At 42.3% G+C, this 14,610-nt stretch overlaps 1 protein-coding gene across 2 annotated transcripts; it reads right to left on the minus strand.

Moving 5' to 3' along the window:
- Positions 1-755: 755 nt before the first annotated feature.
- On the minus strand, positions 756-14,206 carry nlrx1 (NLR family member X1). Of its 2 annotated transcripts, XM_026372263.1 has the most exons (13): positions 14,014-14,206; positions 13,765-13,868; positions 12,955-13,008; positions 10,815-10,930; positions 9,693-10,083; positions 8,876-9,107; positions 7,124-8,291; positions 6,213-6,396; positions 5,843-5,938; positions 4,895-4,981; positions 4,088-4,339; positions 3,469-3,679; positions 756-2,233 (listed from the first exon to the last, which is right to left on the minus strand). In XM_026372263.1, the coding sequence occupies exons 3-13, from the start codon at positions 12,969-12,971 to the stop codon at positions 2,084-2,086; spliced, it is 2,904 nt and encodes a 967-aa protein (XP_026228048.1). In that variant the 5' UTR covers positions 12,972-13,008; positions 13,765-13,868; positions 14,014-14,206; the 3' UTR covers positions 756-2,083. The 2 variants fall into 2 exon arrangements, with proteins under 2 accessions (XP_026228048.1, XP_026228041.1); XM_026372256.1 differs by lacking the exon at positions 13,765-13,868.
- Positions 14,207-14,610: the final 404 nt, after the last annotated feature.

A 14,610-nucleotide genomic window follows, 5' to 3' on the forward strand; every position in this document is an offset into this window, starting at 1 on the left:
AGTTAAAGAGAGAAGCCGTGTGCCCACTGCGACACACTGTGATGGAAGAGCCCGGTGTTGCCACATCTGGATTCTGCACTAGTTTTGAGATGGAGACCATGTTCAGTCGGTCAGTTCACCGTCCTCCTATGTGATCACAGCAGAGGGGACTCAAGGCGTCAGAACAAACACTCGTCCCGGTTTCCCCACGCTGACTCTGCAATCGCTTCATAGTTCCATCAGGAATGAAACAATGTAGTTCCTGTCCAAGAGCACAGGATGTGACAGTGAGACTGAACTCATTTTACTGGGATGTCTGGGAGAACGTGCAGTTCAGCAAATGTTCAGAACCTTTTGTTTAACAGCTTGTAAGCTGCATCTTATGAGTGAACTTGTTGAGGTCTCTCCACCCCGCTCTTGGTTGGGCAGAGTAGAGGGATTTAAAAAGTGAGACACCGCCCATCAGTGTCTCACAACATTAAAACCACCTGGTGCTATAACTAAGAACTTCTGCCCGGCGTGGTTAACATGACGTGTTCACCGTAAAGACGGAACCCGTCTCCTGATTTTGTTCTGGAGAACACAGACACTGTGGGAAAAGTGTTTGTTGTAAAACTTTTAATGCATCCCATCACCAACATTACAACACAGTTCAGTTACATACACCCCCCCCCCCCCCCCCATGACAAGCAAAACATCATCTTCAGCTACAAGCTTTAAGAAAAGAAACTAGGAGTAACATGAAATGTTTCCATACCTGAGTTTAGGAACTGACATTTTCTCTGCTGTCTCATTTTCAACTCATCTTTGTTTCAAAAACAGTTATACAAGAACTTTGCTTGTAAAATATTGTAAAATGTTTTTTTTTTCTCATCAAGAACACTCATCAAACAATAAGTAAACCAACACATCAACACTGTTGGTGTTCAGATAAGGCAGCTGTGGAGCAGAGGAAGACTCATCTGTTGGATAAAACAACAGTGTACTTGGTTGTGTACATTTGTGGAAGACGTTCAGGATGCACAGATCACAATTAACCTCAAATACCATAAAATTCTTTTTTTTAAAAGTCCCTCGTTTAATGTATGTCAAACACTGACTCACATTGCAGGCACAGTGCTTTCTCCGTTTACGATACATGCTTTTATTTTGAAGCCAGCACAGGAAGTGATGTGTTAGCATCAGCAAGAGTTTAATGGACCTTCATGTGTCTCTGTTACCAAATGAAGCGGCTCAGCTCACTGTGCTGCTGCTGCTGCGGCTTATTCAGGTCGAAACTTAAAAAAGACTGAGTCAAACAGTGCAGCTCATTACTAACATGGCACTAAACAGACGGACAGCCTCCCCCGACAATTACATGAGGCAGACATCTGAATGCTGCAGCCGTCCATTCATTTTGTTTTTTTATTTGGTGTATTTGCGTTGAACTACACCAAATATACAGTTGCGAATAAGTAAGTTAACAGTTTGTTTGCAATTTCCTGGTTTTCTGCATCAATAAGAACGAGTGTGTCCAACAAAGACATAAACACTTTGGATAAGATCAAATCTGGAAGTTGAAAAAGGTTGCTAACTTTATTTTTTTGCCACTGTATGGTTTGAACACCGTGATAGGTCAAACTCCTAAAGATTAGGCTACCTGATTCTGACTGAACCCAAACTAAATGTGATTTCTAAATTTCTGCCAGATGCTGACCTGGACCTGCAGGTCTCCATTGGAGTCATACAGGTAGACATAAAAAACAACCCATAATTTTTATTTTAGCCTGTAAGAAAGTGCGTTTTAGTATAAAAAAAAGGCTACAGCTTCTAATCAGCTGCTGTTTTCAAGTATTTACCATTAAAAGTGAACTACTGTTAATCTATTATTCCAATAAGCTAACAGAGGAGGTATCACCAGATTTCACTGATACGTTTTGTTCTTTACCATATATGTATGACATGCTACATACATAGTTTCTGAAATCGTCTATTTCAAGATGCTTCTAAATGCGGTTGATTGAAGTCGTCTCCTTTACAGTATGTCCTAGTTGCACATTGTTCTCGTGTGGACACATTCCGAACTTGCTGCTCCATTGCTCTATCACCTCCTGCTTTTTATCAGCTACTTGCTGTGTCCTGTGGATGGAGGCAGAGAGTCCTTCTCCAGCATCTCTAGAGTCTGACGAACTCCCTTCTCCACCCTGCGAAAGTGCAGCCTCTTCCAAATATTCCGCTGCTGCTGGCGACCCCACTCCAGATCCCTGAGGAAGACCTGTACAAAGAGGGACTGACTCACTGAGACACATCTAGCAGTGGAGTATTTTCCTAAACGTCTGACTTTTTTCATGGTTCTCTGCGTTAAAATAAAATAAATGACTTGTCTTGATTGAGAACAACCATAAAAAGTATGTGGACCCTTTGAATACTGACCTCAAAAAAGTTAACTAGAGTCAGGTGCTAGCATACCTAGGGTCTTGTTGAGAAAGTTTGGATGTGTGGACTAGAGCTACTTTGACTGTCAAAAAACTTTGAAACTTGCTCCGTACAAAAACAATACACTTATGTGAGCCATGCCTCGTCAAAAGGAGCTTACGATCAAGAATTGTTGATTTACATATTGTTTGACAAACAATCTACAAATGGAGACACTTTGGGACTGTGGCTACTCTACCAAGAAGTGGGCAGACAATCAGAATGACCCCAAGAGACAAACACTCATTAATGAGGTAAAGAAGCAACCGGGACTGACAGCCAAATATTTGAAGGCATCATTGGAACTGGTTAACATCTGTGTTAATGAGTCTACAGTAAGTAAAACATTAAACAAGAAGGTTGTCTATGGCAGGACACCACAAAGAAAGCTGTTTACCAAAAACAACATTGCTGCATGCCTGAAGTTTGCTAAAGAGCATCCTTAACATTCCACAGCAGTATTGGCAAATTTTGTTTTGTGGACTGACAAAGTAATATTTAACTATTTGGAAAGAACACACAGCACTACATCTGGTATAAAAAGGTCACAGCATATCCTCATGAAAACATAATTTCCATCATAAAGTGCGGTGGAAGAAACATCATGATTTGGGCCTGCTTTGCTGCATCAGGGGCTGGCCAGCCTGCAGTGATTGGGGGGTGAATTCCCAAGTGTATCAAAAAATTCTTCAGCATACTGAGAGAATGTACGTCAGCTGAAACTCTCAAGAGTCGTCAAGCAGTTAAAAAACATACAAAAAACCCAAAAAACAAAACACATACTTTTTTCAATAGCACTATGAGGTTCTTGTGGTTGTTGTCAATATAGACAGATTTTTTTTGTGTTATTACTTTAGGCACATTATATTTGTTAATACTCTTGACTTAGATGAAGATCAGAATTTTTGAGAAATGAATGCAGAAAACTATTAAATTCACATACTTTTTCTTGCCACTGTTGAGTCCCACATCAACTACATTTAGGAGCTTTATGTGTTACATTGTTTCTACACATTACTCAGTGTGAGAGTGTACCTGAAGCTGCTGCTTAAGATGTTCGCGGTCCCAGGAGGAGGCGTTCTCTCTTATTACTCTGAGGATGGGGTGCCAGTCCTCTGAGATGTCTGTACCTTCAGTGACCGAAGCTAGGACCTTGACCCGTCGTCCACTGCCACTATGACCCTTGGGAACACCTCGGACATAAAGGGCCTGCTTCCCAACATCACTGAGAGGGTTCAGATACAAGCTGCACAAAGACATCAACACAGAAACTTGCTAATACATGAATACCACATGTGATAGCTGACAATCACTCAAAGTGCCTCTGCAGTCTGTCCTACACATGCTGAGTCTAAAACCTAAGATCATGGAGTTTCCCTGCTTTTTACTATGACCTGCCTGTCTAAAATCGACCTAAAAACAAAATGCAATAATCTGCAATTCTAATAAACCCATATTTTATTCACAACAGAAGATATCAAATGTTATCATGTCAATTGTTTAAACTGTATTTACTAAATATACTAAATGTATTTACTTATACTATGTTAGTCCTAACTGTATCATAAGGGAACTTCAGGTGTTTTTCAGCAGGACGGGCAGCAATACATATCAGTAATATATACTTATATGGCTACAATGAGAAGCTGCTTACTGCACAGTGTGGATGCTGGGGTGTTCCTTGCAGGTGTCCACCAGAGCCAGAGCGGCGTTGTCCCCGATGTTGTTGTAGGCCACATTGAGCTCCTGGAGACCTCCGTGCTTCTGGAGCCTTTCAGCCAGCTCCAGGGCTGCCTGGTCGCCAATCCCAGTGTGCATCAGCGACAGGTGTGTCAGCGACTCGTTCTGCGGCAGCGCCTCTAGCAGGGTGCAGGCTCCAGAGTCCAGCAGAGCGTTGTCACACAGGCTAGACGAGACATCAGAAGAATGAATCAAGTGTACATGGTGACACCAGCCAGAGGACATTTACCAGTATTCTGGATAAACTCTCAGCCGTTTGAATGGCACCACAACCTGTTCATTCTCTCAGGCACAGAAAGTCTAAAGACTAAAATCTATTCAAATCTATCAAGATGCATAATGGGAAGTGTCGGAAACCAAACATGGCATTATAGTCATTTCTGCTTTTTTACCATTCTTGATTAAATCTGATTTTTAAACGTCTCCCAACTTCAAAGCAATGCTCTTGTTTACCTCTAGGTCACATGACTTAAGCTCAAACCAAAAGTAACTGAAACTGACATTAGGACCCACATTTATTGTGGCCTGTATGTTTTTGGCAATATGAAAATATTAAGCAGTATGACTTCTCTTATTTTTTTAATGCCACAGTCAATATCAGGTAACAGGGCGACTCTGACCATTCTGTGTATGATGAATTAAAACAGCAGCACAGTGAAGTCAGGATTCCGTAGAACACACAGGTTTAAAAAACCAAACATGAATGAAAGTGTAGCCTTACAGTAGAGATTTAATAGAACTCTCAGGGTCTAGTAGCAGGTCTCTCAGGATGACGCAGGACTCAGGACCCAGGCTGTTAAACTGCAGACTGTGGACAACAGAGACACAAAGCTCACACCACAATCACCCACAGCACCCCACAGACACAAGCTAGACAAATTAGCTGAGTTAACCAGTCAATCTTCGTGTGTTTAAGGATAACAGCAATAAGTGACGTGGAATGAGCCAATGAATGGTCATCCTCTGGATCTATTTAATTTAATATGCTTGTACTTATAATGTATAAATACAGTACATACACTGACTGCCCACTTTATTAAGCTTAAGTTTTCAATGCAATCCAATACAGCAGTTCTGCCATGAATAATACTAATACAAAGTTACGTATTATATAGTTTTGTATTGGCAAGAATTTGGTCTGGCAAAAGCAAACAAACAAAAACACCCTCAGAATGTGCACAGCACTGTCATCTAGTGGTCTGACGTTTGAACACAACACAAAATTAACCAGTGCCAGGATTCTGCAATATTATGCAAATTATTAATTAAAAATCTGTACAGTGCTTTGAGAATCAGCATAATATCTCACAATGCAATACTTAAGTGTATCTATATTCCCCTACACCTTGAGTGCATTATACTAGGAAGTGGTTATAATGTTTTGGCCACCCCATTTAAAATAAATGAGGGGGGTAAACCATTAGAAACACCTATTAACATAATGCATTTCAATATGACTTCACTTCCCAATGTCATCTCAGTAATAAAAGTGGGAAATTAAAACATTTTACAGTAGAAACTTCCACTTTCTTAGAACTAGTGCAGTAGTTGTAGTAGCAGGACATGTGCACTGTTCATCATCATGCACAAACTCATCCTTCCTTTCAGAGGTGTTATTCTAACATCTTCACTTCATACTACAACAGAAGAGATGCTGTGCTCGTCTTACTTGAGGTTACGCGTGTGTTTGAAGGCAGGACGCAGGATCTGCACCATGTCATTAGTCAGGAGACAGGAGGACAGGTCCAGCTTTTCAAGGCGATAACTCCAGAAAGACGACAAAACAAAGTCAGATCACACTTATTCTTTGAGTTTGACATACAGACACTGATCAACTCTAATCTCACTATAATAGCAATGTTCATGACCGTTCATGGGAGTTCTATGCTTTACCCACAGCTAACATGTTTGTATTTAGCATCATCGCTAGCATGTGACCTTGCTAACATTTGCTAATCAGCACAAAGGAACAGGAGAGGCTAATGACAGTGTCATTAGTGTTGCCAGCATTTATTCTTAATCATAGTAATAAGAATTACCTTGCTGGGGCACATGAGAGCACCGAACTCAGTATGAAGCATTTGAGCGATGTCATACGAATGCTGGTGAGGGGGATGCTTCTGATTGAGGCAAGAACCTCTGCAGTCAGCCGGGGGTTTTGAAACTCATACAGAAGGACCAGCAGGTCCATCAGCTCATCTGGAGGCTGTGGTTTGCTGAGCTCTAGCATTAAATAAGAAAAAAAAAAAAGAGTTAATAGAGTTCATTTTGTTTTAGGATGGATATTTTGGATATTTAGGATGGTCATAATAAACTATTTAAAACTCAGTCCGTATCTATGAGATACTAGCTCTTGGTCGCTTTTAACCATTTCTGCTTTCCCCAGTGTCTGAATATTTTCATCTCGACGGTAGTTAGAAATAAGGGACATAGACAATCCTAATTCTGTGCACACAGGAACTCCAATGTTCACCACTCCAGAGCTGAGTTGCTATCTTTCAAAACCTCTTTCACAGTCGTACTCTTCTGACTTTTTCTCTCTGCCTCTCTCGTAGTATTGAATTGTCTTCTGAGCAATGAGCTCAACATACATGAACTATTTTGCCCTATGAAAAACTAAATGCAGACACAAATCATGTTCTAGTATCATTTGTGTGGTGAAGAACACATTGAGGGCATCATGGTGACCGGAGAAGTCACAAATATAATCCAAACATAGAGTCTGAGAAAGCCGTTAAGAGCGATCAACACTTCTTGTACATACAGGCATCTCAATCTCAACAGTGGACTGGAAGTCTACAAAGTTTACTAATAAACTAAACTAATAAGTATTTTTTTTAGATATTTGAAGTCTAAAGCATCCTTTATTTAATAGTACAACTGATGCTATCACAGTACTATGTTAAACTTTTCAAACACGAGAACAAAGCATGCTGTTAACATATGTTACCTCTGACAAGGTACTTCCTAAGGGCCTGTGTGATCTGGGCCACAGTGGAGCTCTGGATGCTGCAGCCGAGTTGTTGGAGAAGGACACGGTTTTCATAATGCAACAGTCCACCCATAAAGATGGGGTAAAGCTCAAAAGGCCTGCCTTCACTGTACTGCTTTGGCTGAGGGCCATGGACTCCAAGAAGGCTTTGCTCCACCTGATCTAGAACGTCCTCATTGTAGCTATCCTCGGTGCGGAACAACTCCGACGCCATGGTTCTGGCTATGCTGCCTTTGTTGTAGCTGCTGATTTTCTCATAGATCTTTGGAAAAAGCTTGAGGAGGTTGAATACAGCGAAGATCCGAAGGGGGATGAACTTAGAAAGGATGTTGAAGAGGGCACTGACATCTTCACTTGCCTGACCAATGGCCTCAGACACCTGATTGGTGAATTTCTCCAGAGCTGATTTGTTCTCTCCTAGAACCACGTAGAGAGCTGCCAGGTACTCCTGCATGGCTGGGACAGCAAATACATAGCGCCTCTGATCATGCTCACTGGCTACTTCTGGTAAATTCTGACCACTTTCTACAGAACGAGCCAAAAAGAAGTCTAGCACATCAGTCCGAAACATGGCCAGCTGACGTAGCTCTTCATCCGTCTTGGTCTTCCCTCCTATCCACTGCTCCAGTTCCTTCTCAGAGAATGACGTGCGTTTGTATATCACACCATCAAATGCCACTTTACCAACTGTGCGGACAACATACAACATCAGAGAACTCTGGTGCTCCTGAATGGGTACATTTGTCCCTATTCCTGTGCCCAGCACTTCACCACCAAAGTTGAGCCTGAGGAAATTGGTGTATATGCCAGTCAGCGTGCGAATATGTGAGTTGGCATCTGTGAGGTGGAGGAAGTGTAAAGTAGCACATGTAAGCCAACAGTAGGATGGGAGGAAGCAGGCTGCGGCCAGCTGGCTTTTTTCCTGGAGGTTGAGGTAAAGCAGCTCTATCAGAGCATGGACCTCCTGGTTATGTGGCAACTCCCCGCTCTGCTGCAGAAGGCGGCTGCTGAAGTACGCCCGCTGGCGGTCTGGATCACTGAAACCACAAATCTGTGCATAACGACTCACGTACTTCTGAGGGATACGGTCCAGGGCAGACAGTCTGGTAGTAACCAAGATGCTGGCCTGGGACACACACAGCAGAAAATTTTCCACCAATGACAAATATTAAAATAAAGAGTTTCAAAAATCACGAGTGTGCACCGGGCAAGGTGTGATATGTTGATAAATTTTGCACGTGTGACCAAGCATGTTTCTACAAGTCTGGTAAAATAAAAGCAAAGGAAAAAATAGCCTGTAGTGTAATGGCACATGTCAAATGAGCCATATGTCCTCCAGCCGCTGTTTATCTGAGCCCGGCACCAACAAACTCTATGACCCCTTTAGATAAGTTCACAATCATTTAAATACAAACAGTAATTTTCCTCTAACTGCTAACCTGAGTGCTGAACAGTGGAAACAAATACCTGGTGAGATTTGTAATAGTGTCTATTTCAAATTACAGCACCTGGAGAACACAGCACTCCAGTAGAGGTTTCTAGTCCAACTCTCCAGGACAGTGCTCACTATCTCAGTGTCACAGAGAGCTTATTTCTTCACAGCAATTTGCATTTCAGCATGACAAAGACATATTAACAGCTGACAGTCTAACATGGATCTATCAGAGAAAAGATATTCCAACATTCAGAAGATAGTGGACCATCCCTTACCTCAGGCAGGAGGTACTTCCTTAGCAGGTTTACCAGCACTACACCTGGAGGCAGGGCCTCATTAGGATCACTGCAGAGCTCTGTGGATCCAATACGGAAGTCAAGATTCATCTTCTCCATCCCGTTGAAGATGAAGAGTACATTCTTGGCCTGGTTTCCCTCTCCACTCAGCATAGGGTGTTTTCTCAGGTGGAAGTACTTCCTGCCCACCAGGTCCCTTAAAGAGGCTACCCTGTGTGTGAAGCAGTAATCCTTGTGTAACCAACCATACCAATGTTCAGTTCATGGAACTTTATTTGTACGCAGAGACTGGATGATTACAAATCTAATTTGTAATGTAAATGTAAACATTAGTCATGTACAATAAACATGTTTAACATTTTTACATCAGCATAAGCTATTATAGTAGTAATACAATGATCTAGGGTGTGTTTGTGTACTCAAAGTCAAAGTCAAAGCATTAGCACACCAAGTTTCACTTCAAACTCCAAGTTGCTCACATTCTTAAAAAAGTTAAATGGTCAAATGTCAAAAGTAATGAAACATAAATGCTCTAAATTGACTGGTTCTATCATGAAGTTTTGTCATGGTAGAAGTCATTTTCTCTCTTCATCATTAGTTAGTCATCATTAGTCAATCATTAGATGAAGCCCCTACTGGATCTGAATGGACTGACATGTATACTGTAAAAGCCAAAGTTGATAATACATTAGACTGTGCCGATTCATTCTAAAGCTGGGGAAGTATCTAATTATGATTTCAAATGGGATGATGTGTGTGTGTGTGTGTGACACTGGGTTAGAGAAAGCCTTCTTACTTTGACAGCTGGCTGAGGTCCTCACAAGAGAAAGGCACCATCAGCTTGAAGTGCGTCAGGGTGCTCCCACTGCACCAGTCCAGCACTAGTTTTCGGACCACCGTGCTTTTCCCTGTACCCACAGCTCCATACAGAAGCACATTGAGCCCCCGATTCTCATAGCAGGTATCAGTGGGATCGAACAGTTGTTCCACGGTTATGGAAGGGTTGGAGGTGGCCTCACTTTGGAGAGAAGAGTTGAGTAGTCCTGCTCGATCCTCTGGCTTTCTTTCCAGGATCAGTGGATCCACATGCATGGTCTCTGGGCTGAAGTAGCCTCCAAACTGTTTCTCTTCCTGTGGAAGGTGGCTGAACCACAGGAAGAGTTTCTTCTTGTGGATCTCTATGGGGTCTGCAGTAAGACAGCAGCAAGAAGTGTATATACACTTTGAATGTGTGTGCCTCCCAGCTATTCGTGTATGTTCTCTGGCACCATTACAGAACTGACTTCAGCACCCTTCTATCCCCATACCTATAGCACTTGTGTGAAACATTAAAATACAATTTCTGGATGAAAGCAGCCAATACCTCAACTTGTAGTCCGTATACAGATCAAGAAAACACAAGACCCACTCACAGAAATATCAGCATATTTAGTAGTACTAGGGCTCTAAAAGGGGATCATGAGGTGTGGATAGTGTGTTTTAATTCTGACCCATCCTAGAAACTCCAAAGATGATATCGTTACCTCTCTGGCTGATATTGTTACAATACATGCTAATCTGTTTCTGAAATACCCCTTTAAGAACAAGTAATGTTTCCACCAGAGAATGGAATCTGATGGAGTTTTTGAGGAGCAGGTCGACCAAGACTACAACCTCCAAAGTATGAGCGACCAGGTGACATCATTTGATATAGAAACCCTGTGCAGATGATATTATTTGGAGGTGTTCCTTAGCTACAAGCAGAGATATACAGCATCTCAATATATCAAAGGCAGGAACGTTTCATATTACTGTGTGCTCACGAACTCCCAAAACTACAATTACAGGAAGCAAGATAAAGGGAAGTCATCCTTTAAAGAAACAGTATGTTGTTGTGAATGTCAATTCTCAATAAAGCTTTAAATTGTGATTTGTGCACCTGTATTTGAAGTGGTGGTGGAGCAGAAGGTCCTGAAGTGAAAGCCAGCGGCGGGGTAGAGAGAAACATCCACCCTCCTCTTCCACCTCCATACTGAGAGCAGCTGACTCAGCTGTCTGGAAAACAACACATCACGACACGTTACAAGACCAGTTCAGCTGGAATGCTGCATGATGATGATGCAACCAAGTGGTGTCTTAATGGTTGCTATTAGGCTGTTTGCAGGCTGTAGCAGGGATACTGGCAAACCTCCAGGGCACTGACATTTATGCAAACAAACACATTTCTTCCAAACAACTCCAGCGGGGTTAGTCTAATACTCTTCTGAGAAATTCACACACAGCAAGCTACAACTGACTCCGCAGATTACTGAGAACTTCTTTGTATGGCTGATTGATGAGGGATTATGATGATTACTATGAAGCAATGACTCGTGGCTTTTTTCCAGTATGAGACATCTAACATCTAGAATAAAGTGAGGCTCATATCATATGTAACTGGCTAGGCTGCAGGTGTTTGTATTTTACTCATACTGTAGTGTTTTAATAGTGTCATTTGTGGTATAATTTACCGTTAGGGGCGGTCATCACACTGAACAACTGGCCACTTTCCTCTATTTGTCTTTGTGTCATAGCACAATAACCTGAATAACTGACGTAGTTAACTCACCTGATCAAAACCAACATCATTCTATAGTGTTGATAGGCCTGCCCAAAGCTGTTGGTACTCTCAATTACAATACATTTTACTTGCTACATAAATAGTGTTTATTTTTCCAACTCAGCACTGTAATGTTTATTTTATACTGGTACCATCTTGTATGTCATCGGCCCACTGCAAAGCAGGCGTCTATTACAGGCTGCCTTCGATAACCTGAAGATCTTTAAAGATGTTTGAAGACTGGATTCTTCCACAGAAATTGAATCTGTTTATCTGTATGTTCTCTGTTTCTTTAAAAACAGGAAAAACATTATGCAGTCTAAGATACGGTCAATACTGGATGATGAAGATATCTTACATGCTTATGCTTCTGCTGCTACCCTCTTACCAATGGACTTCTACAGTGTCATGTGACTTATTACTGCAGACAGTTAGTTACCATACTCACCACTGTGTTCATACTGAATGAAAATGTTTGATGGTCATCACTGATGTAGAAGGCATCGGCAGACGTGTCTTCACCTTTGAGGACTTACTATTTTAGCTGCTGAGATATCACTAGTTGAATTTCTGGTTTCCAGTAACACATCACTACTGGAGTGAACTGCAACACAGCTTCAATTTGTAGACACTTCATTCCCTGAGATACTGTAAAGTTTCACTCGCTCACGTTACCAGTAATACTTGTGATTGTTGTCATCTGTGTCGCAGTGCATCTCTTTCTCTGTGTGTTAGTTAATTGGGTTAATTAATTGTATTGTTATGACATCCTATGTAGAGAACTGTATACATTCTCAGGTCTTTATCTCTCCTAAAGCAACAGCTTGTTTCTGCAATGCTGGATTACAGAAATATTGCAATACTAAGAAACCGGTGTGGCCGTGTCATCCACTTCAGGTTATGAATTTATACATTCAGTTCAACAGTTAAACAACAACACAGAGCAACTGGAAATTGTAAATTAAACACATGCATCAGAGGGACAGCACAGCTAACAAACTTAGCTTCATTCACCCCCTCACAATCAGAGCGCTGGAGTGTGTTCACAGATGCCAAATAAGGCAAGCAGCTCGATAGGACAGTGCACACTCTACCACACCCATTATCAACGTGGTGAGCTGCACCTGTGACTACACCCAGTAACCCTGCAATGTGATACTATAATTCACTGCTAGGTTTAATCACTGGATCACTCATATCTAACCAACTCTGATCTGTCAGCACAGAAACAGTTCTATCTGCTGGGTGAGGCCGTTAGTCAAATTTCCCAAATTCTGTCTGTCCTCACAGATAAAGGCCAGGCCAGAGCCACTCTGCACGCACACGTCAACAGCGGTCTGGTCATCGAGTGTTACCACCTCCCTAAAACTCCCAAATGTGTGACTACATTGTACAAGATGAGTCATCAGACTTGAAAAGAAACGTGTTAAACAACAGTGTCCCAAATTCACAAATGAGTCCATCAATAATAGTCACTGACCTGTGTAGTAAGCTCATGCTGCTGTCCTGCTGCCTCTTCCTGTCAGGGAGCGCCCTGTGAAGAACAGGCAACATCAGACAAGTGGTGCAACCTAAAGGCAGCCTGTAGAGCTGCCACTTGTAACACTGTGGAACAGTAATAATAAATTAAATTAAATTAAACTAAGCAGCAACCACTGGACTGAAGAGTTACTTTTACTGAAATGACTGCAATGCAGAAAACGGAGAAAAACTAAATGTTGGTGCGATGATACTGGGTGGAGAAACAGCAGTTGTTGGTTCGCTGCAACCTGTAAGACCATTGACGGGAAAGTGCACCTCGGGTTATGGCACACGGTGAGCAGGTTTGGAGGACAATCGAAGCAGAGGCATGATTTAAGATGAGCAGACATATTCATATATACAAATCAGTGGGAAAGAAGCAGATCATCACGAACACATTGAAATGACTCTGATGTCTAATCAGCATTGGATCCACTTGGTACAATCATTGGACGGCATGGTTTACACTGTCTCCTCACAGCAAGGACCAGGGTTTGAATCCACAGGTTGGCCAGGTGACTTTCTGACAGACATGGAGTCAGGTTGACTCCAACCTGCACTTCCCTATACGTCAGCTCCGTGTTAGACTGCGGTCCAGGGTGCAGCCCACCCCTCACCCAATGCCAGCTGGGGTGCTGGGCCCTGCTAATCTCAGGTAGCAGTGAGTGAAGAACAACACTTGAACAACAACAACAACAACAACATCGAGGCTCCAGCGTGCAGCTCGGAGAGGTTTCCTCTCTTTGTTGTGCTAACAGCGGTGACTCACCAGCTGCTGAGATGTCACGTTAACGTCAGTGAGCTCCCACAAAAAGCAGGAGGAGGACAGGACCCGAGCCAAAAGTGAACGTCAGCTCTGGCTCTGTCACCTTCCTGCAGTAACGGTAGATAAACCTTGCTAGTGTCCTCTCAATGTACGGAACCGTAGCGACACAGACTGGACCGTTCACAACAGTTCATGTTCATGTTCAAGTGACCTCTAACAGTCACGTCGCTGTGAAGAAGAGCAGTTACTCACCAAACAGTGTCCGTCTCTGGTCTGTCAGACGCCGTGTCCCCGGCCTCAAAGGCGAACTTACTGATTTTCACTCATACTGTGCTTTCCCGAGCTGCTCACATCTCTAACTTTCCCGCGATCAGACTGTAAAGAATCGTTTCCATCAATTTATTGACACACTGTACTTCCGCTTTGACGGCGAGAAACCGCAGGTCTGAACGTCCGGTCTGACTGTTTCACAATAAAAGAGCACTACTGGCAGATAAAATAGAGGTCTGAATAAAAACGTAACCTTTACGTCATAAAGCGCATAACGCCATGCAGTTATACATCGTAAATAATGTCAGCCAAACATACTCCACAGCTGTTATTACATAACCTCATGATGACATCCAGTTTTGAAGGCAAAATGCTTAAAACGGAAATGCTGCATAGAGGACGGTCTAGCTTGGTCACTGTGACATTTTCAGAATAAAAGCGTCGTTTAATATGCCAGTCAACCAGCTAAAAATTAAAATAAATATGTTGTTAGTAACTTCTACAATCAGCAGTCACAAGGTAGTGCGAACAAGTGGCTAATTTAAGTCAATTTCCTTCTGCTTACTTACTCATGAACAA

The sequence above is a fragment of the Anabas testudineus genome, chromosome 13, assembly GCF_900324465.2.
Source record: "Anabas testudineus chromosome 13, fAnaTes1.2, whole genome shotgun sequence".
Taxonomy (NCBI): Eukaryota; Metazoa; Chordata; class Actinopteri; order Anabantiformes; family Anabantidae; genus Anabas; species Anabas testudineus.

Coding starts and splice junctions, on each gene's coding strand:
- nlrx1 (XM_026372256.1), bottom strand. Junction 10,084..10,814: donor CACCACCACTTCAAATACAG/GTGCACAAATCA, acceptor GTCTTACTGCAG/ACCCCATAGAGATCCACAAG. Junction 4,340..4,894: donor AGTTCTATTAAATCTCTACT/GTAAGGCTACAC, acceptor TGTCTCGTCTAG/CCTGTGTGACAACGCTCTGC.